The sequence below is a fragment of the Phyllobates terribilis genome, unplaced genomic scaffold, assembly GCF_046119375.1.
Source record: "Phyllobates terribilis strain yellow unplaced genomic scaffold, ASM4611937v1 Scaffold_11__3_contigs__length_659146591, whole genome shotgun sequence".
NCBI classification, from domain to species: Eukaryota; Metazoa; Chordata; class Amphibia; order Anura; family Dendrobatidae; genus Phyllobates; species Phyllobates terribilis.
Window position 1 is genome coordinate 440,029,886 of NW_027362771.1, and position 26,796 is coordinate 440,056,681.

The 26,796-nt window shown below is 45.8% G+C and overlaps 1 protein-coding gene across 2 annotated transcripts in view; it reads right to left on the bottom strand.

Annotated features, from left to right (window-relative positions):
* Window positions 1-26,796, bottom strand: part of RHCG (Rh family C glycoprotein) — a 222,534-nt gene that overhangs the window by 55,893 nt on the left and 139,845 nt on the right. For both annotated transcript variants that reach the window (XM_073653258.1, XM_073653257.1), the window contains exons 4-7: window positions 23,190-23,337; window positions 12,139-12,305; window positions 1,430-1,567; window positions 813-949 (exon numbers count right to left, since the gene is read on the bottom strand). In XM_073653258.1, coding sequence (XP_073509359.1) covers window positions 813-949; window positions 1,430-1,567; window positions 12,139-12,305; window positions 23,190-23,337 — 590 coding nt within the window. The remainder of the gene's footprint in view (window positions 1-812; window positions 950-1,429; window positions 1,568-12,138; window positions 12,306-23,189; window positions 23,338-26,796) is intronic.

Here is a 26,796-nt window from a genome sequence, read left to right on the forward strand (position 1 = left end):
GTGAAACGTGTTACTTTTTTATAAAATATCTCTTTGAATTTGTTTTTCACTTTCTTGGGTTTCATGTAAAAAAAACTAATACTTACTGAACAGGAGTACTAAACATTAAAAATAACCTTCATCTATTTAATCCTCATCTATAATATCTTTCCAATAGAAAAAAAAAATTCTAATAAGAAAAAAAAAGGAACCAAACTGCAGTTTAAAGCGAGTCTGTCACACTCCCAAATGTAAATTCAGCTACTTAAAGATTTATATAGGTGACTTAGCCCCTATAAAAATTATACCAGTAATATGAATGACTTTCGGGGCACCTTTGGCACAGCCAATGGCTCAATGCACCGTTGTGCCCTCCGATTTGCATATCCAGAACTGTCCCTCATCTTGATTGACGGCTCTCGCTTTGTCACAGTGAGCGCTCACTAAACTAAAATCCCTGTTCCCTCATGTGCGCACCTACACTGGAGGAGCCAACGGTGAGCTTGTAGTGTCAGGGTGAGCATGCACTCAGTGTGGGTAAGGGCACCCTCTTATCTCAAGCTCCTTCCACCCTATGGCCACCGCTCGCTACACCCATCTTCAGAATGGAGCCAGGGAGCAGAGAATGGAGCAAGACAAGATTAGGACACTGAATTTACAATTATGTGGGCAACTTTTCCTAAAAATTGGGGTTGCTAGAAATCAGCATAGAATGACAAACACAGAGCTGTAATTAGTTCCTAGCCATAAATCCTGTTGTCAGGTCTCCTGTAAGAATTAAAAGATGACTGCTCAATAATATCTTCTTTATTCAAATTTATAACATGTCTCACCCTTCGGGGGTATAGACACTGGCACTAGCCGCCGCCGCTGTTACTGCTCCTACAATTCCTCCAATTATTCCTGGCATTCCATGGAGATTGTGTATTCCGCAGGTGTCATGGAGGTAAAGTTTGGATGACAAGAGGGGCTACAGAAGATGAGAAAAAAAAACTTTATTTTCCATGTTGCAAAATGTTAACACCAAAGAACAGTACTATCAATTCTTATAATAATGTCAGAGGTATCTCTGACCGCTGCTTACTCTCCTCTCCCCGTTCAGAACACAAAGTGTGCATAAGAAAGGGCAGGAATTAGGAGAAACTCCGGTCAGCCAGACGAGTGTTCAACAGGTGTATATAATGTGTGTAACCGCCTATGGTCGAATTCAGGCATCCGTGATATATGGTCCAAATACAAACCATGATGTCTGGACTTGCCAATGGTCTACAGACCCCAAATCAACAGCCTCATATATGCCCACAGCTGGTCCAGACATCATGGTCCATATTTTGCCCATGTTTCACCGATATCTGAATTCGGCCTAAGACTTAGAAAAACATTGTTTTCGTCCATAATGTAGACGCTGTTCTTATATCCAAACTCAAAGTGCCAAATCGTATATACTTACTGAAAGGTAGACATATCCAAGGGTGGAAACTATTCCACAAATAAATCCAACTATCAGAGATCCGTATGTTGTCAGAACCATTTCTGCTGCTGTTCCAACGGCTACCCCTCCGGCCAAGGTTGCATTCTGAATATGCACCTGTAAGGAAAGCATTTTAGTGCAATGTAATATATTGATACAAGAGATACTGTACAGAAGCATTCCATACAAACTGACAGAACTGCATAAAGATAGTACATCATCGGTGGCAATGCTGACTATAAAATAATACATTTCCTCCGGAAAAAATGGCATAGCCTAACAATGAGGATAATCACTCAACGGGTAATACTTACTCTTACTACTAGACACAGCTAAAACAATACCTACAGCAGCAACTAGGAGGAGCTCATTGCATGGAGGTTTCCACAGATTACATTGGATTCGATAGTAGTTGTATAAAGCTACATGCACAGAGCTCCTCCTAGTGGTTGGTGCAGGTGGCCAGAATTCTTTTATGTATTGTGTAAAGAAAAAGAGGGCATTTAAAGGGTTATTATCAATGCTGTTCTTCAGGAGCTCACTGATTCCGTGAGCCTACTTCCAGATTGCTCCTCTTTGATTGACAGTTCAGGCCAGCAGCATCATTACACCCATCATTAACCCTCACCCTGTCTTGTCTGAGTAGTATTATGCCAGAGTGTAAACAGTGTGGTAATACTTTATTGAACCAACAAACAGACAATGACATAGAGAACAGTCCCAGCAAATACCCAAGATGGTGCAAAATTACAGTCTCACCCTTTCGCTGGCCCACCAGGAATTGACCAACTGTGACCTTGGGACTTCCAGGGCCAACTACCTCAACTAGTGGCCCCCCACTTTAGGCGGGCACCCACAGAGAGGAGGTAGCGGCAATCTTAGGAAGCTGACAGTCCATTGAGGTATGTGGCCAGGAGACCCGAAGATCCCACCCTGGCTTTCTCTGAACATCTCCATGGATCCAGATCCAGATGACTGGATGATCCCAACCTGGATTTCTCCGGGTGTATCCATGGGTTCCAAGTGACCAGATGGTCCCAACCTGGCAACCTCAAACAACATATCCATGGGGCCAGGTAACCTCATCGTCCCAACCTGGTTTCCCCAAATGTATCCATGGGTTCTCTGATGGTCATTGGAGCAGATCTGAATCCTTCCAGTCAGGGCCATGTACCCTTAGGCTGGAATCCTGTAGAATCCAAATCTGTGCCTATCTGGATGGTGCCATGCTACCAATCTGCTGTCTTGAAGAGTCTCTCTGAATCTCCTAGCAGCACTATAGAAATCCCTATACCACACAAGGTGGTTTGCATGTTAATGACCAGGCCAATTTTTACAATTCTAACCACTGTCACTTTATGAGGTAATAACTCTGGAACGCTTCAACAAATCCCACTGATTCTGAGACTGTTTTTTTTGTGACATAAATTTTGAATTTTCATGCCCTTAAATCAGAGATATATGTCACAAAAAGAGTTAATAAATAACATTTCCCACATGTCTACTTTACATCAGCACAATTTTGGAACCAATTTTTTTTTTGTCAGGGAGTTATAAGGGTTAAAAGTTGACCAGCGATTTCTCATTTTTACAACAAAATTTACAAAACCATTTTTTTAGGGACCACATCACATTTGAAGTTACTTTGAAAATACCCAAAAGTGACACCATTATAAAAACGGCACCCCTCAAGGTGCTCAAAACCACATTCAATAAGAATTTTAACCCTTCAGGTGCTTCACAGGAATTTTTGGAATGTGGAAGAAAAAAATGAATATTTAACTTTTTTCACAAAAATGTTACTTTAGACCCCAATTTTTTTATTTTCGCAAGGGTATCAGGAAACAATGGACCCCAAAGTTTGTTATGCTATTCCTCCTGAGCACACCAATACCCCATGTGTGGGGGAAAAAAACTGTTTGGGCACACGGCAAAGTTCGGAAGGGAAGGAGCGCCATTTGACTTTTTGAATGTAAAATTTGCTTAAATAATTAGCGGACGCCATGTTGCGTTTGGAGAGCCCCTGATGAGCCTAAACAGTGGAAACCCCCCACAAGTGACCCCATTTTGTAAACTAGACCCCTTAGGGAACTTATCTAGATGTGTGATGAGCACACTGAAACCCCAGGTACTTCACAAAAGTTTATAATATTGAGCCGTAAAAATAAAATTTTCACATTTTTCCCACAAAAATGTTTTTTAGCCTCCAATTTTGCATTTTCATAAAGGTAACAGGAGAAATTGCACCATGCAATTTATTGTACAATTTCTCCTGAGTAAGCAGATACCACATATGTGGGGGAAAACCACTGTTTCAGCACACAGCAGGGTTCGGAAGGGAAGGAGCACCATTTGACTTTTTGAATGTAAAATTTGCTTGAATAATTAGCGTACGCCATGTAGCGTTTGGGGAGCCCCTGATGTGCCTAAACAGTGGAAGCCCCCCACAAGTGACTCCATTTTGGAAAATACACCCCTCAAGGATTTTATCAAGGGGTATAGTGAACATTTTGAACCCAGAGGTACGACACAGAATTTGATAACATTAGGTCATCATATTGAATAAGTTGTCATTAGTTTTGAGTGCAAGTGCTCGCTACTTGAGTTTGCATTGGGTACTCGGGTATGCACAAAGTATCGCGGGTGCTCTAGTGACATGCTCAAGTTCCCGCCCGCATATTTCACGGTTGTTAGACAGCCAAAAAAAAACATGCGGGGATCGCTCATGCATGGAAGGCAATCCCTGCGAGGTTTTCTTGGCTGTATAACAGCTGCAAAACATATGGGGCGAAGACTCGAACATGTCACTCGAGCACCCACGATACTTTGTGCATACCCGAATACCCGATGCAAACTCAATTAGCGAGCACTTGCGCTCAACACTAATTGCCATATCGTCATCATTTTTTTTTCTTTACCTGTGAAAAAATCCCAACCTCAACACAACCCTAACCCCAACCCTAACCCTAGCCCAACCCTAACCCTAGCCCAACCCTAACCCCAACCCTAGAACAACCCAAATCCTAGCACAACCCTAACCCTAGAGTTTATTTTTTACGCCATTCCTCCTGCGGTATAAGTGATTAGACCGCTTTATTCTTTGGGTCAGTGTGATTACAGTGATACCAGATTGATATTGGGCTTTTATGATTGACAGCTGTCAAACACTAAACAAAAACTTTTTTTTGCAAAGATTAGTTTGTGCATCACCATATTTTGAGAGCTATAATTTTTCCATATTTTGGCCGACAGAGTCATATGATGGCTTGTTTTTTGCGGGACAAGTTGATGTTTTTATTGGGACCAATTTCGGGCATGTGACATTTTTTTGATCGCTTTCTATTCTGATTTTTGGGAGGCAGAATAAATTCAGGAATTGTTTTTTTTTATGCCGTTCCGCGTGTGGTAAAATTGATAAGGCAGCTTTATTCTTCGGGTCAGTACGTTTACAGCGGTACCACATTTATATTTTTTTTTTATGTTTTGGCGCTTTTACACAATAAAAACTATTTTATATAAAATGAATTGTTTTTGCATCGCTTTATTCTGAGAGCTATAACTATTTTATCTTTCGGCCGTTGGAGCTGTATGGCAGCTTGTTTTTTGTGGGGCAAGATGACGTTTTCAGCGGTACCATTTTTATTTACATTCGTCTTTTTGGTTGTGTTTTATTCCATTTTTTGTTAGGCGATATGATGATAAAGCATTGTTTTTTGCTTCTTTTTTTTACCGTATTCACTAAAGGGCTTAACTAGTGGGATAGTTTTATAGGTCAGGTCATTTATGGGTACAGTATATTTTTATTTTTGGGGGATTATTTTTTCATTTTTTTAAAAATATTTCTGACACTTTTCTTATGTTTACACATTGTCCCACTATGGGACTTTCACTTGTTACATTCTGATCGGTTGCATAGCATAGAAATGCAGCACCATCCCTGTGCTATACAGCCTGTCAGTGCTGCACAGGGAGAAGTTACTTTGGTCGCGCACTGCGCATGACCAAAGTAACTTCTTGCCTCCTGGTGACTCGGATGTCACCATGACAACATCCGGTACCCGGCACAGACTCCACGGGACTCCGGAGAGGAGGTAAGTATTGGCGCAATGCTGCGATCGAAGTCAGGGGTTAATGTGCAGGGAGTGGTGCGGGACCGCTACTTGCACATAGTACTGGGTGTCAGCTGTTACAATCAGTCTCTGTGCAGGCGAAAATTGCCGGGGCGTACTAATACGTATCTGGCCCATAAGGCCCAAGGCACAGATACATATTAGTATGCCTTGGGCCAGAAAGGGGTTAATATATATCCATCTGTGGTTCAGGTCATTATTCACAGGTCAGGGGGTAAGGTCCAGGGCTCAGGTCTCATTGTTTGAGCATTTAATCATTTTGCATAGTTTGTATCCCCCTGCTCTTTAAATCAATAACTAGCTGACTTAGCACAATATGTAATTAGCATATTAACAAAAATCATTGTTCCCCAACACTAAATCGCTGCTCTCCATACAATAAGTTGCAGTAAATATCAACCCAAATGTCAACATTCAGGTTTTTACAAATACTAGTCTGTCCTTCTTGACCCACCAAAGAAACACAGACAAATTCTAAAGTCAAAACAAACACAATAGTGTATTTCTCCTGGCCTAACAAATCTAGCTAATTAAAATTAGAAGCTGTGTCGTCACACCTGGCCAGAACTTTGTGCGCACAGATGCCACTACATGATGCAGCTTTATCTGCCTCTGCACCATCGGAAAAGATAGTAAGCATGCTTGTCACTATACCTCCGGTAATGCATATACCTACTGTAAAGGCCCTGACAATGGCTTAGCAGGCGACAGCCCAGGGAATGAAGTGAGGGTAAGCACAAGAGTTTGGCAGCCAGCGTCAGCCTCAGCTGACTGACCGGGCCTGAGGGTGGCACCAATGGTGGCGGGTTGTAAGAAACCTGGCAAGGTGATCAGCAAGCTGACAATGTCCAGGGCAGCTCTACAGAAGTGAATGTGCAGGGGAGAGGTGGCCAGGGTCAGGATCCTAATACTCCTGAGATCCTGCCTGGCCTCAGTGTAAATGTATAGTACTAACTGATAGTACTCAAACTCTAAGACAGCAATGGTGGCCGGTCCTCTTGAGTCTTGACAGCGAGCTGAAAACAATAAAACTGAAAAAATCACAAAGCAGGAGAACTGTGTAAGAAAGAAAAGGCAAGTGACCTGCAAGCCTGCTTATTTTACCACTACCTGTCAACTCCTGTATTAAAACATAGGAATAACCCTTTAAATATTTATGGGGTAGAGTTATTATTGAGTTAGCTACATTTAAATATATGGTCTTCAGTGTAAGTACACACATATGAAGCAGTCAGACACTTTTTCCAGCGTGAATGTATCCGTTTACTGGCAAAGTGTCAAAGTTGATTCTCATTTGAAAAAATATTTCTTTCATTTTATTGCATAAAAAATGCTACAAAACTATGCAAGAACCAGTCTGACATTGGTTTTAGCCTACACCAGGTTTCTCAATAGAACATGGGCACCGGTGATGAAGGGAGCATAGTGGGGGAGAGTTATTTATTCAGGGGCACAGCATAGAACTTATTTAGGGTCCAGTATGGGCAAATAAGGTCACCGGTGATGAATCTGCTGCACAGTTCACATGGTATGTCAATATTAAAGGTGTTGGCCACTTTGCAATGAAATCTCAAAAATGGTCTAAACTGGTGGGTTCCAAAATAATGGTATGAGAGGACACAACCTGGGAGGTTTTCACGTGAGTAAATCACATGGTCAACAGCATCTTAGTAGTAAATTACATAGTGGACACCTTCCAGTTGCCATGGTTTGCCACTGGAGCATTAAATTCTGTTTGATTATTGTATCAGCATCAGTGTGATATTTTATCAAGTAGCAGAAAAGTTGCAGTGTTGTCTTGTATGTTCACTGCAGCTTCCACTTTGGCCACTAGATGTCATTGTTGCAGCAGAAACTTGAAGAGCAGGCTGCACAAGGCTGCTGTGTGGCACAATGTTACTATATTATTAGGTGGGCAGAGAAGAGTCTGTATAATACTGTAGGAGGTTTGGCACCATTTGCACTTCCATGTGTAGGTTCACTGCATAAGGAACTGGAATAGAGGGAATTAAGATTGATTATTGTTAGAGCGGTACCTTGGTCACCTGGAGGAGCAAGCTTGTTTTCTATTGTTGTGAAGGAGCTGAAGCAGTGTTTAGGAGACGTGGTGAAAAAGCTTGTGAGCAGAAGTGAAAAGAGGTCTACTATTGAAATATGACAAGAACTTTCTCATGGGGTCAGAGGGGCATTAATCAGCAGATTATACTGCTGACGTCACTGTAGCACGATGAGGTCATCAACTCACACTGCTGACATCACTCCACTGCGCAGATGCTGTGAAGATGCAGGAGCTGGGAGAAGTTAAGCTTCCCGTAGGAGCTGAAGATACATGAGACTGTTACTATGGAAGTGTCAATGTGTGAGCACATTATGAGGGGCAGTATATAGAGGGAGATCACAGTATGGAAAGGGGTAGTATACAATAGGAGGCATAGTGTAAGGGCAAAGTATGGAGGGGCAGAATAAAGGAGGGACAGTGAGAGACCACAATATGGGAGGCAATATACAGAAGTGGGCATAGTTTATTTTTAAAGGATTTCCAATAAAGATTTTGTGAATTTTCAATTACTCCGGTGTGTTGAGCTGGTTCCAACTCTAATTTCCTCAAATAGTTTTAGAGTACAGTATGGAAAAGCAGTATACAGGAAGAAAAGTGTGAGGGCACAATATGGGGGGAAATACACAGAAGGAGGGATAATGTGACAGCAAATTATGGAGGGGGCAGTAAACAGAAGGAGAAATGGTGTGAGTGCACAGTATGGAATAGAAACAGCATGGGGGACAGTCTGAAGGAGGAAACAATATGTAGAAGGAGTAGCATGGGGGCACTGAAGATAGGGACAGGGTGAAATGGGGACAGTAATGAAGCCACTGTTCATAATGCAGGAACTGTATGGAGGCGGGAGAGTGGTGGTTATAAATTCATAATGGATGACAGGGTGCTGGTCATAGTTCATACAAGAGGATTGTGTGGTGTGTATAATTCATAAAGTGGGGCAATGGGGTGGGTATAATTCACAAGAGGAGCAGTGTAGAGGTTATACTTAATGAGGAAGGGTGACTTTTGAGAGATTTTAATATGTTTTAGGTCTTTTAATTCTGAGCAGATCAGAAGGGGTCTGTATCCTAGCCATCGCCCAAAAAGACCTCTTAGAACTGTGCAACTCAGTAGACAGGAGTGGTGGAATACGATGCAGTAGAAAGTTTTAGCCTCCTGTCTTCTAAACTGCACATTTTTAAGAGGTCTTTTAAGTGATCACTGGTGGTTTAAGGACCTGGTTCTCCTCCGATCTGCTCAGAATTAAAGAGCCTAAAACATTTAAAATATTTCCCAAAAGTTAAGCTACTCAATATTTAATAGTGTTTCTGCTTGCATTAAATCGATACTGTGGTTCCTGCAGAGTCCCCAGCATGATGATGGCAGCTAGTAACAAAAACTTAACATAAACTTTTGGGAGATATAAGTTAATGCGATACAATTGTATATGCCGGGGACTGACCTGACATTAAAATTGATTGTTATACTAAGCTTGGTGTTGTATTCATATAATGATGATAGTTCTGGTGCTATAATCCTGTACAGATTTTTTTTTTGGTGCTGTATTCCAGTACTGATGACAATTCTGGTGTTGTATTCATATACTGATAGTAGTTCTTTTGCTGTTTTCATGTACTCATGATGGTTCTAGTGCTGTATTCATGTACTAATTAAGGTTCTGGTGCAATATTCATGTACTGATTCTGTTTCTGGTGCTGAATTCATATACTCATGATGATTCTGGTGACCAAGTACTGATGATGGTTCTAATACTGTATTCTTGTACTGCTGGTGGTTCTGGCGCTGTATTCCTGTACTGATGATGGTTCTTGTGCTGTATTTATGTAATGATTGAAGTTTTGGGTATGTATTCAAATGCTGATTGTGATTCTGGTTCTGTAGCCATGTACTGATGTTGGTTGTGGTGCTGTATTCATGTACTGATGGTGGTTTTAAAGCATGCACTGATGAAAGCTTTGGTACAATATTCATATACTGATGATTGATGATAGTTCTGGTGCTGTATTAATGTACTGATGGTGGTTCCGGTGCTGTATTCATGTACTGATAGTGGTTCTGGTGCTCTATTTATGTGTTGATCCTGGTTCTTGTGCTATACTCATGTACTCATGGTAGTTGTGGTGCTGTATTCATGTACTGATAATGGTTTTGGTGCTGTATAGATGTACTTATGGTGGCTCTGATGCTGCGGTAGACATAGTAATCCTTAATTTGTCAGACTTGATAATAAATCATTATATGGTCAGTGTGCTGTCCATTACAAGAAGAGAGATGTTTCTTCCTGTTTTAAACAATGAGAAGGCTGCAACCGATCAGTGGCTGCTGATATTCTACAGCAGTCATGTGATGCACCTGCCAGATTATGTCGGGGACACATTACAGAGTGCAGTGCAGTGATGCCAGTCCAAGAGGTGAGTATAGGTTTTCTTTTCATTTCTTACAACACCAGGCCCATTAAGTTTAACTTTCAAAGTAGGGACGACCCCCGCAGACTAACAGAAATCATTGCATTTCAGTGATCTGATATTTTCTTTATTCAGCTTTCACATAATTTGTCCACATTTTGCCTGGGTCTATAATTATTTATGAGAAATCCAATAGTACTAAACAACATGTAACATAAAGTCTGTAGAAATTTGACACTGCTCCCCAAAACTAGATTCCAATTTGCTCAATTTCAATATAATCTCCTTTAAGTTAGAAGCTAATTTAGTATTCCTATCACTTTAACATTCATAAAAGTTGTTTGTGCTGTTGTTAAGTAATGAAAAAGTTGTCACTGAACCCTTCGAACCTGAAGTAAAGTAAATCAAAGTCTGTGTTAGCACAATATAATTAATTACAGGAGCAATGGGTGCAGTACAGCACAGCATCATAAACTATATTAATGACTCAAAACTTATGTCCCACCTTGCAGACTGGTATATTTCCTAACTTTAATTACAAGTTTATTGGGTTTTTTTCTTTTATTTATTTTAGTTTGTTTTTGTATTTTTCAGGATCATGTTTTTGCTTTTAATTTATCTTTATTAAACATTCTAGCTTTTTTATTACTTCTTACATTCCTTAGGCACATGGCTGCCTTTCTCCAATCAGAGCACCATACAATAGACATGTGACCTTGTGCTCTTGATTAGGAATGGATTCAATGAAATTTCGACAAATTCTTGATGCAAACATAAGACCATCAGTAAAAAAGCTGAAGTTTAAAAGAGGATGGCTTCTACAAATGGATAATGATCGTAAACACACATAAAAATCCACAATAGACTACCTCAAAAGGCACAAGCTGAAGGTTTTACAATGGCCCCCATAGTCCCCTGATCTGAACATCATTGAAAATCTTTGGCTAGACCTCAAAATATCAGTGCATGCAAGACAACCCAGGAATCTCACAGAACTGGAAGAATTTTCCAAGGAAGAATGGATGAAAATCCCTCAAACAAGAAAGACTCTTGGCTGGCTACAAAAAGCGTTCTAACCATACAGGGTGCTCAAACTTTTGCATCGGCCCCTTTTCCTTTTCGTAATTTTTAAAATGTAAAAGATTAAAACGTATATAATTTTTTTTGTCTGAAATACAAAGGAAATGTGTCATCTTTAACTTTAGGCCTTTTAGAGATCATTTCTTCTTCAACTAGCTTATCTGTTCACAATGACAGTACTTTTGACCAGGGGTGGCCAAACTTTTACATGTCACTTGTGGTGCAGCGGCATTGCTATAATGATCTAGTATGTCTGTTTATGCTATTTCCTCCCTCCTCAGCTGACTGGTCACATGACTGTGACATCACACAGGTCCTTTTGCACAACGGAAGGTCTGGACACGTGACTGTGAGATAAGCACAGGTCCTGTGGCTGTTTCTATAGGATATAAAAACCCTGGTAATTTGGGACAGAGGTGTGCAGTGGTGCAAGGGGGTGATAGGCATGAGGCCCCGTGTGTGTGGCACCGTGTGAGGCCTGGTGAGGCCTGATGAAGCTTGGTGGACTCCTGGAGGGTGAAGCCTGGGTCTTGTGTCTAGACGCCAGTAAGCCTTGGAGGGCCAGAAGCTTGGTGGACTCCTGGAGGGTGAAGCCTGGGTCTTGTGTCTAGACGCCAGTAAGCCTTGGAGGGCCAGAGTCTAGAGACCCCCATCTGGGAACCAAAAGGCCTGAAGCAGCCATAAGCCGGCAAAAGGTAAAAACACTGCTGATATGGACATTGCTTTATTGTTACCTTGCTGAAGGCTGGACCTGGAACCAAGTGTGCCTGTCTGCCACTTGGGGCTCGTTTGACATTATGCGTGTAATATGCCAGTGAGCACTAAGATGGACTGTGTGATCAGCAGTTTATGATGAGACAATAAACTGTTGGACTGTGAAACACCGCAAAGTCGTGGCTGGTGTGCTTTTGTTGATGCGCTGCAGCGAGTATCCCCCAGGATGATGACTAGCGCTGCCTTACACACTGTGTATGTCTAAAAGAAACCTGATTTCATATAATAGAGAAGACTTACCATTTCTAATTTACCCTTTTTGTTTACGACACTGGAAATTGCAACAGTTGTCAGAACACAGGCAGCCAAAGAACAGTAGGTATTAATGGCAGCCCTGTGCTGGGCATCTCCATGATTCGATAGTGCTGAATTAAAACTAGGCCAAAACATCCAAAGAAACAGCGTTCCTGTAATAACACAAAACATAAAAGTCATCACAAGATATTCTAGGATTATTTTATCTGTCTTGAAATGATACCAATACTCTCTGTTGTCTTCTAACATAAGATCAAGAATGGAATAACCTGAAACCTATCATAGTCTAGCTGTAATGGAAGAAGTCCCAAGTACAATCACAGGGCATTAGAAAGCGGAACTCACACTTTACTTCTTAAACTTCTTAACTTGACTAACTAAACTAGTAACTACTTAAAGGGAACCTGTCACATCCTAGTTGCTATGTACACTGCCCCATAGCGTTGTTAGTGATGCAATGTGCATCACTAACAAGCTCTTTTCATGAAAATCGGTGGTAGTATAATGATGTTATAACATTTTATATACTTTGTCTTACCTGATCGTATTCAGTCATAGAGGAGTAATTCTCAGATTCAGTTATGGTCCGTCGCCACGTTCAATTAGTGCTGGAGCCGCCCATGACATTTGAAAACTGCTCCCAGCAAGTGCTAGGTTTGAGGGTCGCATGCGCATTTGAACACGTTGGGCCGCTGGTCCAGCGCGTGCGCACTGAGGGTGTGTGATTACCAGCTTCAGTGCGCATGCGCTGTGATCTGCGGCTCCCTCGTGTGCCCAGTCAATGTATCTTGTGGTGACCGCATGCGCAGTGACACTGCAGTGGTGACCGCACGATACATTGACCGCACATGCGCCGGGAGCCACATGTCACAGCGCGTGCGCACTGAAACTAGTAATCACACAGCCTCAGTGTGCATGCACCGGACCAGCGACCCGACGTGTTCAAATACGCATGCGCCCCTCAAACCTAGCGCTTGCCGGGAGAAGTTTTCTAATGTCATGGGCGGCGCCAGCACTGACTGAACGCGGCGACCGCCCATGACTGAATCTGAGAATCACACCCCTATGACTGAATATGAGTGTAACATCCCTGGCGGCGTGCTTGCATAGTGCACCACCTCCCACTATGCAAGACCGCAATCTTACCTGTCAGTCCAGCCTGCAAACCGTGCTCCAGTTCATGCTGTGTGCATGTCTCTTGACTGTCTGCTTATGGCGGCGGCCCGGTTACTTCCTGATTCTTATAGCTGCTGTGGGCGCACCCCTAATGCGTCTCCAGCCTATTGCTGTGAGTCACTGGATATTTAAACCCCCTCCACCCAGTAGGAGGTGCCTGAGCAACACTATCATTCAGTGTGCTCCTTGACTCTGAAGTTGCCAGGTCCAGTTCTGCTTCTTGTCTGTTTCCGCCATCTCTGGGGGCTGCATACCCAGGCCTGTTACCTCTGACTTCTAGTCTGTCCCGCCTCTCTGGGGGCTGTATACCCAGGCTCGTTCTTGTATCTCATTGCAGTAGCAGTTCCTGTCTGAACTGTATTTTAGCCTGTTACCTGTTTGTCTCTATGTCCGTACCTTCCTTTTTCCTGCAGTATCTGAACCTTCACCTAACTCCAACTCGTTGTCTCTGTACTTCTGTTTGTGAGTTTTGTGTCCACTCGTTACTTCTTAGGAAGTACCTTGTGTGTATCTGGTTCTGCTTGTCCCTTTTCCCTTCCTCCGTATCGTCCTGTATTTTCCAGTCTGTTCTATGTGAACAGAGCCCTGTCCTCTCTGCCTTGTCCACCGCACCAGCGGTTTCGCTCTGCTCTGACTTGCCCACCGCTCCGGCGGTTTCTCTCTACTCTGACTTGCCCACCGCTCCGTCAGTTTCCCTCTGCTCTGTCTTACCCACCGCTCCGGCGGTTTCGCTCTGCTCTGACTTGCCCACCGCTCCGGCGGCTTCTCTCTGCTCTGACTTGTCCACCGCTCCGGCGGCTTCTCTCTGCTCTGCCTTGCCCACCGCCCCTGCGGTTGTCGCTCCACTCTGCTTGCTCACCGCACCAGCAGTTCCTCTCTGCTCTGCCTTGTCCTCCACTCCAGCGGTTTCGGTTTACTTTGCTTGTCTACTGCATCTGCGGCTCTGTACCTGTCTCCCAGTCTGTACTGGACCCTATCCAGCCTGCGCTCCAACCTGCTAGTACCTCCCTGTCTGCATACCAGCCATTCTTGCCAGTGCCCACCTGTCTGCATACCAGCCCTGCTTGCCAGTGCCCACCTGTCTGCATACCAGCCGAGCTTGCCAGTGCCCACCTGTCTGCATACCAGCCGTACTTGCCAGTACCCACCTGTCTGCATTCCAGCTGTGCCTGCCAATACCCACCTGTCTGTATGTCAGCCTAACCTGCCTGTTCCTGCATTCCCAGTTGTGGGTCAACAGCTGTGACCGGGGTCTGACCTGGAGTAGCACCTGGTCCCTCTGCTCGGTTCCTCCTTGGTTCATGGAGTCGTTAGCCGCCGTGTGACCTTGGTCGGATCGGGTAGATACTTAGTTACGCCCCTCCAGGCACTCCTCGGTTCATGGTACAGTGGGATCACAAATCACGCTCACGCCAGTCAGTCTGGGCGCGAGCGTAACAGTTTGCTCAGGCCATGGTTCCCGTTGAGCCCCTTGGCCTCTCGCTCTCAGAGACATTTTGAATCCTTGTCTGGCGAATACGTGCACCAAGAAAAAAATTTTTCTCAAGCTATGGCCCAGGTGATTTATGCACCAGCCCAAATGGATTTATCAGCACTCGTTCCTGCGGATCCACCACGGTACTATGGGGATCCAAAATGAAGCCGTGCATTTGTGGAGCAATGCATGCTGCATTTCAAGTTCTATGCTCACTATTTTCCTACTGATCAGGTTAAAGTAGCATTCATGAGGTCCTACCTAGCGGGCGATGCCTTGAAATGGATCACCCCCCTATGGGAAGCATGGGATCCTATCATCTTTGACCTGCAGGCCTTCCTGGTGGCCTTTCTAATGGTCTTCGATGACCCTAACCCTGAAGCCTCTGCTAAAGCTTCCCTTCCAAATATCCTGGAGCAGCCCCGATGGGCAATGTGTGTAGGTAGCCTACCAGTCCTCCAGCCCGAAGAGATTGCTGCCCACCCAGAATCCACACAGGATGACTATGCTCCACAGAATACTTCTCTTCCCAACATCAAGAGGCAGTCCAGACGTGCAAGGTGTAGAGGTAAACCGTAACGCCAGGTTCTGTCCTCCCAAAGATCTACTGTTCCCCAGCATGTAGAGGCAGCTTTCCGCACAGAATCCATGAAGGATGACTATGTTCGTCAGGCAAATCAGAAGCCAGAACTTAGTCACAAAATCGGATTGCGGTCCCGCTGCGGTGGTCTGGGACCCCCTGACAGTCTTTGTCCAGCGAAGGTTGGAAAATCCCAAGACATTAGGCCTGTAGGAGAGGCTGCCCTTGGCGTTAGTGTTTCCTCTCCACAGATGACCATGACTGTCTCCGTGGCAAGTGAAGGCCTCGGATTAACCGGAAGTTTCGGGCTTAAAGCCTTGAAGAGTCGGTGTCTGATTCCCGTCCGACAACTCCAGAAGCGGGTTTGGGCATTGTCAGCCGAAGGACGAGCCCTACTCAGAAACAGTCAAAATATGTCTGTACAAATTAAGCTCCAGATTGGAGCATTACACATGAAGAAGTTCACATTCCAGGTGCTGACTGGCTTACCCACAGGTCGTCCATAGCCAAGAGATCTAGTGCCCGCTCAGGTCTGGAGATCCTGCATGGGGTATCCTGGGGGGCTGCTAAGGTACAAGGGGTGTCCAGTCCCCATATCTTCAGGACAGTCAGCAGTTTCTTCTTCTTCTTCACCAGATCTGCTAGTCGCTGACTCGCTGTGCGCTAAAGTCTCCGAAGGAAGAGAAGCGGAGGCGATGTCCCCACACAGTCTCGACGATTGTACCAATGATCTGGCTTCAGGTACCGTCCCGCCTTACAGACATGTCATCTCTGAAACCAGTCTGAAGATGGTCCTAAAGCAAGGACCCTCCGTCTCTAATAAATCAGGTCTTACGTCCATCAAGGCGGTGTTTATCCCCAAGTCTCTGCACCCCTCCAACCAGGCGGAGGACCTCCAGTTGTCTCCTGAATCCTCCGGGGTGCTACCTGATAACAAAGGGAGAGAGACTTTCCTACACCCTGTACCTGGTACTTCGCCCACTTCATCCTGTAAGCCTGGCAAAGTGTACTTCGAAGCAGTGATTACCCCCGAATCTCTGCACACCTCCAACCAGGCGGAGGACCTCCAGTTGTCTCCTGAATTCCCCGGGGTGTTACCTGATAACAAATGGAGAGAGACTTTCCTACACCCGGTACCTGGTACGCCGCCCACTTCATCCAGTAAGCTTGGCAAAATGTACGTCAAGGCGGTGGTTACCCCCGAGTCTCTGCACCCCTCCAACCAGGCGGAGGACCTCCAGTTGTCTCCTGAATCCACCAGGGTGCTACCTGATAACAAACGGAGAGAGACTTTTCTGTGTGCTGTTCCTGGTACTTCACCCACTTCATCTGTTGCTGAGGATGGCTTGATAGGAGGAAGCATCCTAGTCACCAAGATGATGAGATCAGTTTAGTTTCCTCTAATGTACAGAAGAGGTAATCCTCTTGAAGAGAAGGATTGGCCTCCAAATTCTCTGCAGAAGTCCCTTGCAGGCTTGAAGAAGAGGGGGCGTAAAGGCGGGGGGGGGGTACTGTAACATCCCTGGCGGCGTGCTTTTGTGGCACCCCAGGGGTCTGGTTTCCACAGTAATGCAATGTTATGTCTGAGAGCAGGTGGGAGGTCTCTTGGTCAGGAATCCTATGCATGCCACACCTCCTGCCCAGTCCTGGGAGGGGAAGGACTTCCCCTATATAAACCTGGGGCTGAGGCAGGGTTGGGGAGTTCAAAGGGAGAGTTCAGCCAGGAGGGCTGACAGGGAGCTGTGGCTCCGGCTGGGCCCAGCTCCTGGGCCATGCCAGAAGTAGAGACAGAGAAGAGAAGCAGCTATGGGAAAAGAACAACAGGAGCTCTGTGGGAGCAGTGTTACAAGGAGTCAGGGGCTGGCAGCTGCAGAGCTCGCCCTGACTGAGAAGTTATCACCGGACCCGGCGTCCGAGGCTGTGGGGACTAATCTTACCCAGCAGCAGAAACCGACCGGCAGGGGATTGCAGGTCCTCTGGCCCAGAAACCCGAAGGCACGGTCACACGCGTGGGACCAGCACCGCCGTCGTGGAGCGGAAGCTACTAGAAGGCCCCGAGTCACCGGCCATACGGGTGAGCACCACACGGTACACTCAGGGACGTGGGCTACTTATACCCGTCTCTAGCAAGGTAGCCAGAAGAGTACAGTCAGTTTGGGAGGCCTACAACTCTGCCTGGCCAGGGGAGATCCCATCTGCTCAAGGACTGACCAGGCCCCAATCGCTAGCCAGTACTCCGGGAGGGTCTATCTTTGTCACCAGTAAAGACCCTGAACTACACCGTACCGTCTCCGAGTGGTTCCTGCTACCCCCATCGTCCACGTCGGCTGCCCTGAGGCCATACCCCTCCCGTTGGGGGTTATGCTATCACGCTGCACAATCCTACCACCGGCCTCAGCGGTCTGCCCTGCAGCAGCAGCTCCTTAGCTGTACTCAACGGGTGGCGTAGTCGTCCAACATCTACCGCTGATACAGCGCCACTTAGTCTGACTCCCTGGGCACGGACCGGATCACCGCCACGAGACTACAACCCTCAAGAGATCCGGCTCCGGGTAAGCTCCCGCGTGCGCAACGCAGCGCGACACAGGCCCAGGGGCGCGTCAACTTTTGGCGTAGTCGGCAGGATTTCGTGCCCGCAACCACCGGGTACTGCGTGCCTGAAAAAGAGACTTTTAAAACTTACCTGTGGTGAAGATTCCCGCCATCCGGCGCCATCTTCAGCCTTCTTCCCGCCATCGGTGAAGATTCCCGCCATCCGGCGCCATCTTCAGCCTTCTTCCCGCCATCCGTGAAGTTTTCCCGCCATCCGGCGCCATCTTCAGCCTTCTTCCCGCCATCCGTGGAGTTTTCCCGCCGTTGGACGCCATCTTGGGGACGCCGCGCGGGAAGAAGAGGGGCGTGGACTCCGAAGGCGCGCGAGAACTGAAGCCCCGCCTCACGTCCGGACGTTGCGTAAGGTCCTGGAAGGAGCCCAGCAGACGCCGACGTCACAGGAGCGCGACGGAAGGTCCTCAACCCTGACGATCCACTGCGGAGCCGCGGCCTACGGAAGAGGATCATCGCAAGGTAGGCCACGGTCCACTAGGGGGGAGGAAGATGTCGGATACGGAGGAGAGCTTCACTGCCTCAACCCCCGCCAGCGCCAGCACTGCTGCAGTCATGCCTTTCACCATGCCCTATATCCCGGGAGCAGCCTGGCTACCCCAGTACTCAGGGGAGTCACATACCCTGCATGACTTTAGAGAAAAGCTGGATAGCCTCTTCCAGGTGTACCCCCTCACAGAAGAGCAAAAAGTGAGCATCCTGGTGGCCCAACTAACTGGGGCAGCCCAAAGGGAGGTAAAGTCCTGGCCACCTGGGAGGAGGACTGTCGCAGAGATACTAACCCGGCTAACCGAGGAGGAGCTGCAGTACTACCAATACGAGGAAAGCCAAGAGGACCCGGACGGGTCTGAGGACTACCCTCAGGAGGGAGCACAAAGAGGACATAGCTACTGAAGGGAAGTAGCGTGAATAAAGAGCTGTACATAGTTACCCGTTAGGGTACAAGGACTGCTGCTAATTAAAATATGGTCCCCGTTGGGATTAGTGAATTGTTCCCCGTGTGTCCCTATCCCTTACCAGGCTGAGGACTGTGAGCAGCCATCCCCTATCCCTTACCAGGCTGAGGACTGTGAGCAGCCAATCCTTATCCCCACTGGCCGAGGACTGAGAGCGGCCATATCCTGTAAATAATTATGTGTTTCTAGTAATTTATAGGAGTCCTTGGTGGATTTACCGGGAATCCTTTGTACAGTTAGTGGAGCGTAACCCAGGATGGACTAAAAGACTGTTAAGGACTCGGGGCAGGACAGACCCCTACCTGGTTACGTCTCCCTGTTTTGGTGAAATGGACACCTTTGTTTCCTTCAAAGACTGCACCCGGTTGCGGACATGCCGTGACCACCTTTATGTGTTTTTCTTATTGTATTATTATTGTTATACCCTGTTATGTTTACAAAAGTATGTTTAGTCCCGGAGTACTAAATTTCACTAGGGGGGAATGTGGCACCCCAGGGGTCTGGTTTCCACAGTAATGCAATGTTATGTCTGAGAGCAGGTGGGAGGTCTCTTGGTCAGGAATCCTATGCATGCCACACCTCCTGCCCAGTCCTGGGAGGGGAAGGACTTCCCCTATATAAACCTGGGGCTGAGGCAGGGTTGGGGAGTTCAAAGGGAGAGTTCAGCCAGGAGGGCTGACAGGGAGCTGTGGCTCCGGCTGGGCCCAGCTCCTGGGCCATGCCAGAAGTAGAGACAGAGAAGAGAAGCAGCTATGGGAAAAGAACAACAGGAGCTCTGTGGGAGCAGTGTTACAAGGAGTCAGGGGCTGGCAGCTGCAGAGCTCGCCCTGACTGAGAAGTTATCACCGGACCCAGCGTCCGAGGCTGTGGGGACTAATCTTACCCAGCAGCAGAAACCGACCGGCAGGGGATTGCAGGTCCTCTGGCCCAGAAACCCGAAGGCATGGTCACACGCGTGGGACCAGCACCGCCGTCGTGGAGCGGAAGCTACTAGAAGGCCCCGAGTCACCGGCCATACGGGTGAGCACCACACGGTACACTCAGGGACGTGGGCTACTTATACCCGCCTCTAGCAAGGTAGCCAGAAGAGTACAGTCAGTTTGGGAGGCCTACAACTCTGCCTGGCCAGGGGAGATCCCATCTGCTCAAGGACTGACCAGGCCCCAATCGCTAGCCAGTACTCCGGGAGGGTCTATCTTTGTCACCAGTAAAGACCCTGAACTACACCGTACCGTCTCCGAGTGGTTCCTGCTACCCCCATCGTCCACGTCGGCTGCCCTGAGGCCATACCCCTCCCGTTGGGGGTTATGCTATCACGCTGCACAATCCTACCACCGGCCTCAGCGGTCTGCCCTGCAGCAGCAGCTCCTTAGCTGTACTCAACGGGTGGCGTAGTCGTCCAACATCTACCGCTGATACAGCGCCACTTAGTCTGACTCCCTGGGCACGGACCGGATCACCGCCACGAGACTACAACCCTCAAGAGATCCGGCTCCGGGTAAGCTCCCGTGTGCGCAACGCAGCGCGACACAGGCCCAGGGGCGCGTCACTTGCATAGTGCACCACTTCCCACTATGCAAGACCGCAATCTTACCTGTCAGTCCAGCCTGCAAACCGTGCTCCAGTTAATGCTGTGTGCATGTCTCTTGACTGACTGCTTAGGGCGGCGGCCCGGTTACTTCCTGATTCTTATAGCTGCTGTGGGCGCACCCCTAATGCGTCTCCAGCCTATTGCTGTGAGTCACTGGATATTTAAACCCCCTCCACCCAGTAGGAGGTGCCTGAGCAACACTATCATTCAGTGTGCTCCTTGACTCTGAAGTTGCCAGGTCCAGTTCTGCTTCTTGTCTGTTTCCGCCATCTCTGGGGGCTGCATACCCAGACCTGTTATCTGTGACTTCTTGTCCATTTCCGCCTTCTCTGGGGGCTGTATACCCAGGCCTGTTATCTCTGCCTTCTAGTCTGTCCCGCCACTCTGGGGGCTGTATACCCAGGCTCGTTCTTGTATCTCATTGCAGTAGCAGTTCCTGTCTGAACTGTATGTTAGCCTGTTACCTGTTTGTCTCTATGTCCGTACCTTCCCTTTTCCTGCAGTATCTGAACCTTCACCTAACTCCAACTCGTTGTCTCTGTACTTCTGTTTGTGAGTTTTGTGTCCACTCGCTACTTCATAGGAAGTACCTTGTGTGTATCTGGTTCTGCTTGTCCCTTTTCCCTTCCTCCGTATCTTCCTGTATTTTCCAGTCTGTTCCATGTGAACAGAGCCCTGTCCTCTCTGCCTTGTCCACCGCACCTGCGGTTTCGCTCTGCTCTGACTTGCCCACCGCTCCGGCGGTTTCTCTCTGCACTGACTTGCCCACCGCTCCGGCGTTTTCTCTCTGCTCTGACTTGCCCACCGCTCCGGCTAATTCCCTCTGCTCTGCCTTGCCCACCGCACCTGCGGTTGTCGCTCCGCTCTGCTTGCTCACCGCACCAGCAGTTCCTCTCTGCTCTGCCTTGTCCTCTGCTCCGGCGGTTTCACTTTACTCTGCTTGTCTACCGCATCTGCGGCTCTGTACCTGTCTCCCAGTCTCTACTGGACCCTATCCAGCCTGCGCTCCAACCTGCTAGTACCTCCCTGTCTGCATACCAGCCGTGCTTGCCAGTGCCCACCTGTCTGCATACCAGCCGAGCTTGCCAGTGCCCACCTGTCTGCATACCAGCCGTACTTGCCAGTACCCACCTGTCTGCATTCCAGCCGTGCCTGCCAATACGCATCTGTCTGTATGTCAGCCTAACCTGCCTGTTCCTGCATTCCCCAGTGTGGGTCAACAGCTGTGACCGGGGTCTGACCTGGAGTAGCACCTGATCCCTCTGCTCGGTTCCTCCTTGGTTCATGGAGTCGTTAGCCGCCGTGCGACCTTGGTCGGATTGGGTAGATACTTAGTTACGCCCCTCCAGGCACTCCTCGGTTCATGGTACAGTGGGATCACTAATCACGCTCACGCCAGTCAGTCCGGGCGCGAGCGTAACAATGAGCAGGTAAGACAAAATATATCAAACGTTATTATGACATCATTATACTACCACTGATTTTCATGAAAACAGCTTGTTAGTGATGCACATTGCATCACTAATAAAGCAATGGGGCAGTGTACATAGCAACTAGGACATGACAGGTTCCTTTTAACTAAGTGTAGGCATCATCTAACTCCAGCTGCTCCACCCTACATCTGACTATATTCAATAGCGGGTGTGAGGAGAACTGCTCTTACACTTAGCAGAAGTGCTTATTGATTAGAGCAGAGCTTTTATCTCCTATCTATAGTATAGGTAATAATGATAATTGTATGATCACTGGGGTCCGAGTTCTGGGTCTCTAACTGATCCCTAGAACAGAGGTCCTAAAGTTCTCTGCTTGAACACGCAGTGGTGCAGAAGAGTGATCACCGCTTCATTCACTTCTATGGAACTGATGCGGTTCAGTGGTCAAGCTTGCACATTATTGCTTATTCACACAGGAAACTTGGAAACCCCATTCTCAGAATCAGTGAGCGTCTAAGCTGTAGGATCCAACAGTGATCAGACCCCACAGCGATCATGCAATAAATGTTGTTAGTGGGAAACCCCTGCAGTGGACAGTATAAAACTACTACTAATACTACAGGACTTTGAAAGATTCCAAATTACAACGAAGCCTGTAAGTCACCATATCCTAACTCCTGGACAGCTTCATTAGGGCATGTGGGAGAAGACTGATACGGCTGCCCCCTAAAAGCATAACAATGTCGTATAATGCTGAATAACTACATGTGGCATATATTAACTACAGAAATATTTTAAACTTTTCTCCTTAAAGAGAATCACTTGTCACTTTCCATAAATATGTTATGTATTATCTGGCATAAATGCTGCTGTTCTCCTGAATCTGACGTTTTTTCTTTTCATGTCTGAGCTTCTCCATTCCTGAGATATCTCTTTCTCCTCCCTTTATGTAAATCTAGTCTTTTTGGCAAGTAGGCGTGGTCATCAACTCTTCTTTACTGGAGGCTTCTTGGGGACCATGCCCACTTAGTTAAAAGACTAGATTTATATACATGGAATGGGTGGTGGGGGCATATTTCAAAAACAAAAAAATAAACAACGCCAGATTCGAGGGGACAGTAGCATTTACACCAGATAAAAAAATACTTATTTAGGCCAAAGTGACAGGTCGTCTTTAAAAAATATCTGATGATGTTGTACAGTATGTAACAAAGCAACTCACCAATCATAGCAAATATATCGGAGACATACTCTGATCCTTCATTTTTGTTATTTTGATTAAGTTTAGGACGCTTCAAGATCCAAGCGACTGTCAGTCCAAAATAGGCCCCAAATGTGTGGATTGTCATGGAGCCACCAGCATCAATGACCTGTGGGGAGATATAGAACTAACATATTAACTTTACATGTGTCAGATATAATGAGACTATAGAAATAAAAGTATTATTTGCTTCAGGTTGTGAAACCTTGCTTATACTTGTAATCTTAGTAAAAGAGTAAATGGAGGGTCTTTATCACACTTTAAAATATTTTTTTTGACAATACAAAAGATGTTTGAATTGGACATATTGCCACAGTTGTTCTGATTTTTTGGTAATAAATAAGAGCTGGTTAAAAAACACAATTACAGAGTGTACTAATAACTGTACATCTGTCTTAGGAGTGTCCAGAGTGGTTACATAGCGCTTCAGCTGCCAATTATAAAAAGGGTGCATTGAGGGTCTGTCGGACAAGGCATATGGCCACTACCAATATTAATATAAATTATATTTTTGGTATTTTTTAGACATTATATGTAGTGTTCAGCGAGTTTGTTTCATTAGCCCTTTCCGGCGAGCACTCTCGGGTGCTCGCCGAGTATTTTGGCATGCTCGGCATTTCCTTTACTGTTGCCGCGGCTGCAAGTGTCACTGCTGTTAGACAATTGTGACACATGCATAGATTGCCTGTCGAACAGTCAATCAATGCATGAGTCACAGCTGTCTAACAGCTGTGACACTTGCAGCAGCGGCGATAGTAAAAGAAATGCCGAGCACGCCAAAATACTCAGCGAGCAGCTGAGCGTGTTCGCCGGAAAGGGTTAATGAAACATACTCGCTCAACAATAACTATATGGCTTTTAATAGATTATTTTTTAAGTTTAGCTGTTATTTGGACACTCCGTGTTGGTATTATTTTTATTGTATGGTGGTATTTACTATAGCATTGTGTGACACAGTATAGCAAATTATTTTTATAGCGTATTTGCTGTAAAGGTTGTTATTGTATAAGTTATATTTGGCCAGTGTACGGCACTGTCATTTAGGCACCACCTTGCACAACGCTGATAAGCATTGAATAGTATAGTTTTTATTTACCCTGTATGACATTACACCATATGGAGGTGCCAACAGAGGATCATACACATGGCACGGCCTAAACTACAGCTCGCATAGCTACTGCATGATTCACAAATTTCCTTTATTCTCACTGCTCCTCAATTGGGGGAAACATTACCCATAATTGAGACTCTCTTAAAATCCATGCAAAGAAAATCTAAAAATGAATTACATTTCTGCTTTTCTCAGATTTTTCCCAGTTTGTTTTTGTATATATTTACTTGAAACATGAATTTGAGGAGAATCCATCTTGGTATTATATAAAAAAATATAGTTAAAGGGAAATTACCATCTCCAAGATCCTATCTCAATATGTAGTAAGTGTAATAATAATAATATTAGCAAATACCTCCAATTAGAAATGTAGTATAATTTTTCTAATTCACTATGTCTCTTACCCCATTTGCTGGGCATTAAAGTCGCTTATGTATCCTATAGTTATTTATAACCACTCATATAGTGATAGTTAGTTGTTAGTAGTCGTAACCATGGATATTTAAGCTAGTGCAATGCCCTTCACGTGGGGTAAGAGACATAGCTAATCAGAAGAACTATATTACAGTGGGTATGGAAAGTATTCAGACCCCTTTAAATTTTTCACTCTTTGTTTCATTGCAGCCATTTGGTAAATTCTAAAAAGTTCATTTTTTTTCTCATTAAAGTACACTCTGCACTCCATCTTGATTGAAAAAAAACAGAAAGGTAGACATTTTTGCAAATTTATTAAAAAAGAAAAACTGAAATATCACATGGTCATAAGTATTCAGACCCTTTGCTCAGTATTGAGTAGAAGCACCCTTTTGAGCTAGTACAGCCATGAGTCTTCTTGGGAATGAGGCAACAAGTTTTTCACACCTGGATTTGGGGATCCTCTGCCATTCTTCCTTGCTAATCCTCTCCAGTACTGTCAGGTTGGATGGTGAACGTTGGTGGACAGCCATTTTCAGGTCTCTCCTGAGATGCTCAATTGGGTTTAGGTCAGTGCTTTGGCTGGGCCAGTCAAGAATGGTCACCGAGTTGTTCTGAAGCCACTCCTTTGTTATTTTAGCTGTGTGCGTAGGGTCATTGTCTTGTTTGAAAATGAACCTTCGGCCAAGTCTGAGGTCCAGAGCACTCTGGAAGAGGTTTTTATCCAGTATATCTCTGTACTTGGCCGCATTCATGTTTCCTTCAATTGCAACCTGTCATCCTGTCCCTGCAGCTGAAAAACACCCCCATAGCATGATGCTGCCACCACCATGTTTCACTGTTGGGTTTGTATTGGGCATGTGATGAGCAGTGCCTGGTTTTCTCCACACATACTGCTTAGAATTATCATCGAAAAGTTCTATCTTTGTCTCATCAGAGCAGAGAATCTTATTTCTCATAGTCTGGGAGTCCTTCATGTGTTTTTGAGCAAACTCTATGCGGGCTTTCATATGTCTTGCACTGAGGAGAGGCTTCCATCAGGCCACTCTGCCAAAGAGGCCTGACTGGTGGAGTGCTGCAGTGATAGTTGACTTTGTGAAACTTTCTCCCATCTCCCTACTGCATCTCTGGAGCTCAGCCACAGTGATCTTGGGTTCTTCTTTATCTCTCTCACCAAGGCTCTTCTCCCTCGATTGCTCAGTTTGGCTCCACGGCCAGGTCTAGGAAGACTTCTGGTGGTCCCAAACTTCTTCCATTTAAGGATTATGTAGGCCACTGTGCTCTGAGGAACCTTGAGTAATGCAGAAATTCTTTTGTATCCATGGCCAGATCTGTGTCTTGCCACAATTCTGTCTCTGAGCTCCTTGGGCAGTTCCTTTGAGCTCATGATTCTCATTTGGTCTGACATGCACTGTGAGCTGTGAGGTCTTATATAGACAGGTGTGTGCCTTTCCAAATCAAGTCCTATCAGTTTAATTAAACACAGCTGGACTCCAATGAAGGAGTAGAACCATCTCAAGGAGGATCACAAGGAAATGGACAGCATGTGACTTAAATATGAGTGTCTGAGCAAAGGGTCTGAGTACTTATGACCATGTGATATTTCAGTTTTTCTTTTTTAATACATTTTCAAAAAATTCTACATTTCTGGTTTATTTCAGTCAAGAGTGTACTTTAATGAGAAAAATTAACTTTTTTGAATTTACCAAATGTCTGCAATGAAACAAAGATTGAAAAATTTAAAGGGGTCTGAATACTTTCTGTACCCTCTGTACATTTCTAATTGGAGGTATTTGCTAATATTTTTATTATTACACCTACTACATATTGGGATAGGATCTTGGAGACATGAATACTCCTTTAACTGTTAAAGTGAATCTGTCAGCAGGTTTTTGCGATATAATCTGATAGCAGCATAACATAGATCAAGGAAGTCTGATTCCAGGGATGTATCACTTACTGGACTACTTGGTGTCGTTTGGATATACAATCCTTGTTTGTCAGACGTAGATGTAGCAGAGCTAAGACGTCTGGGCTGCATAT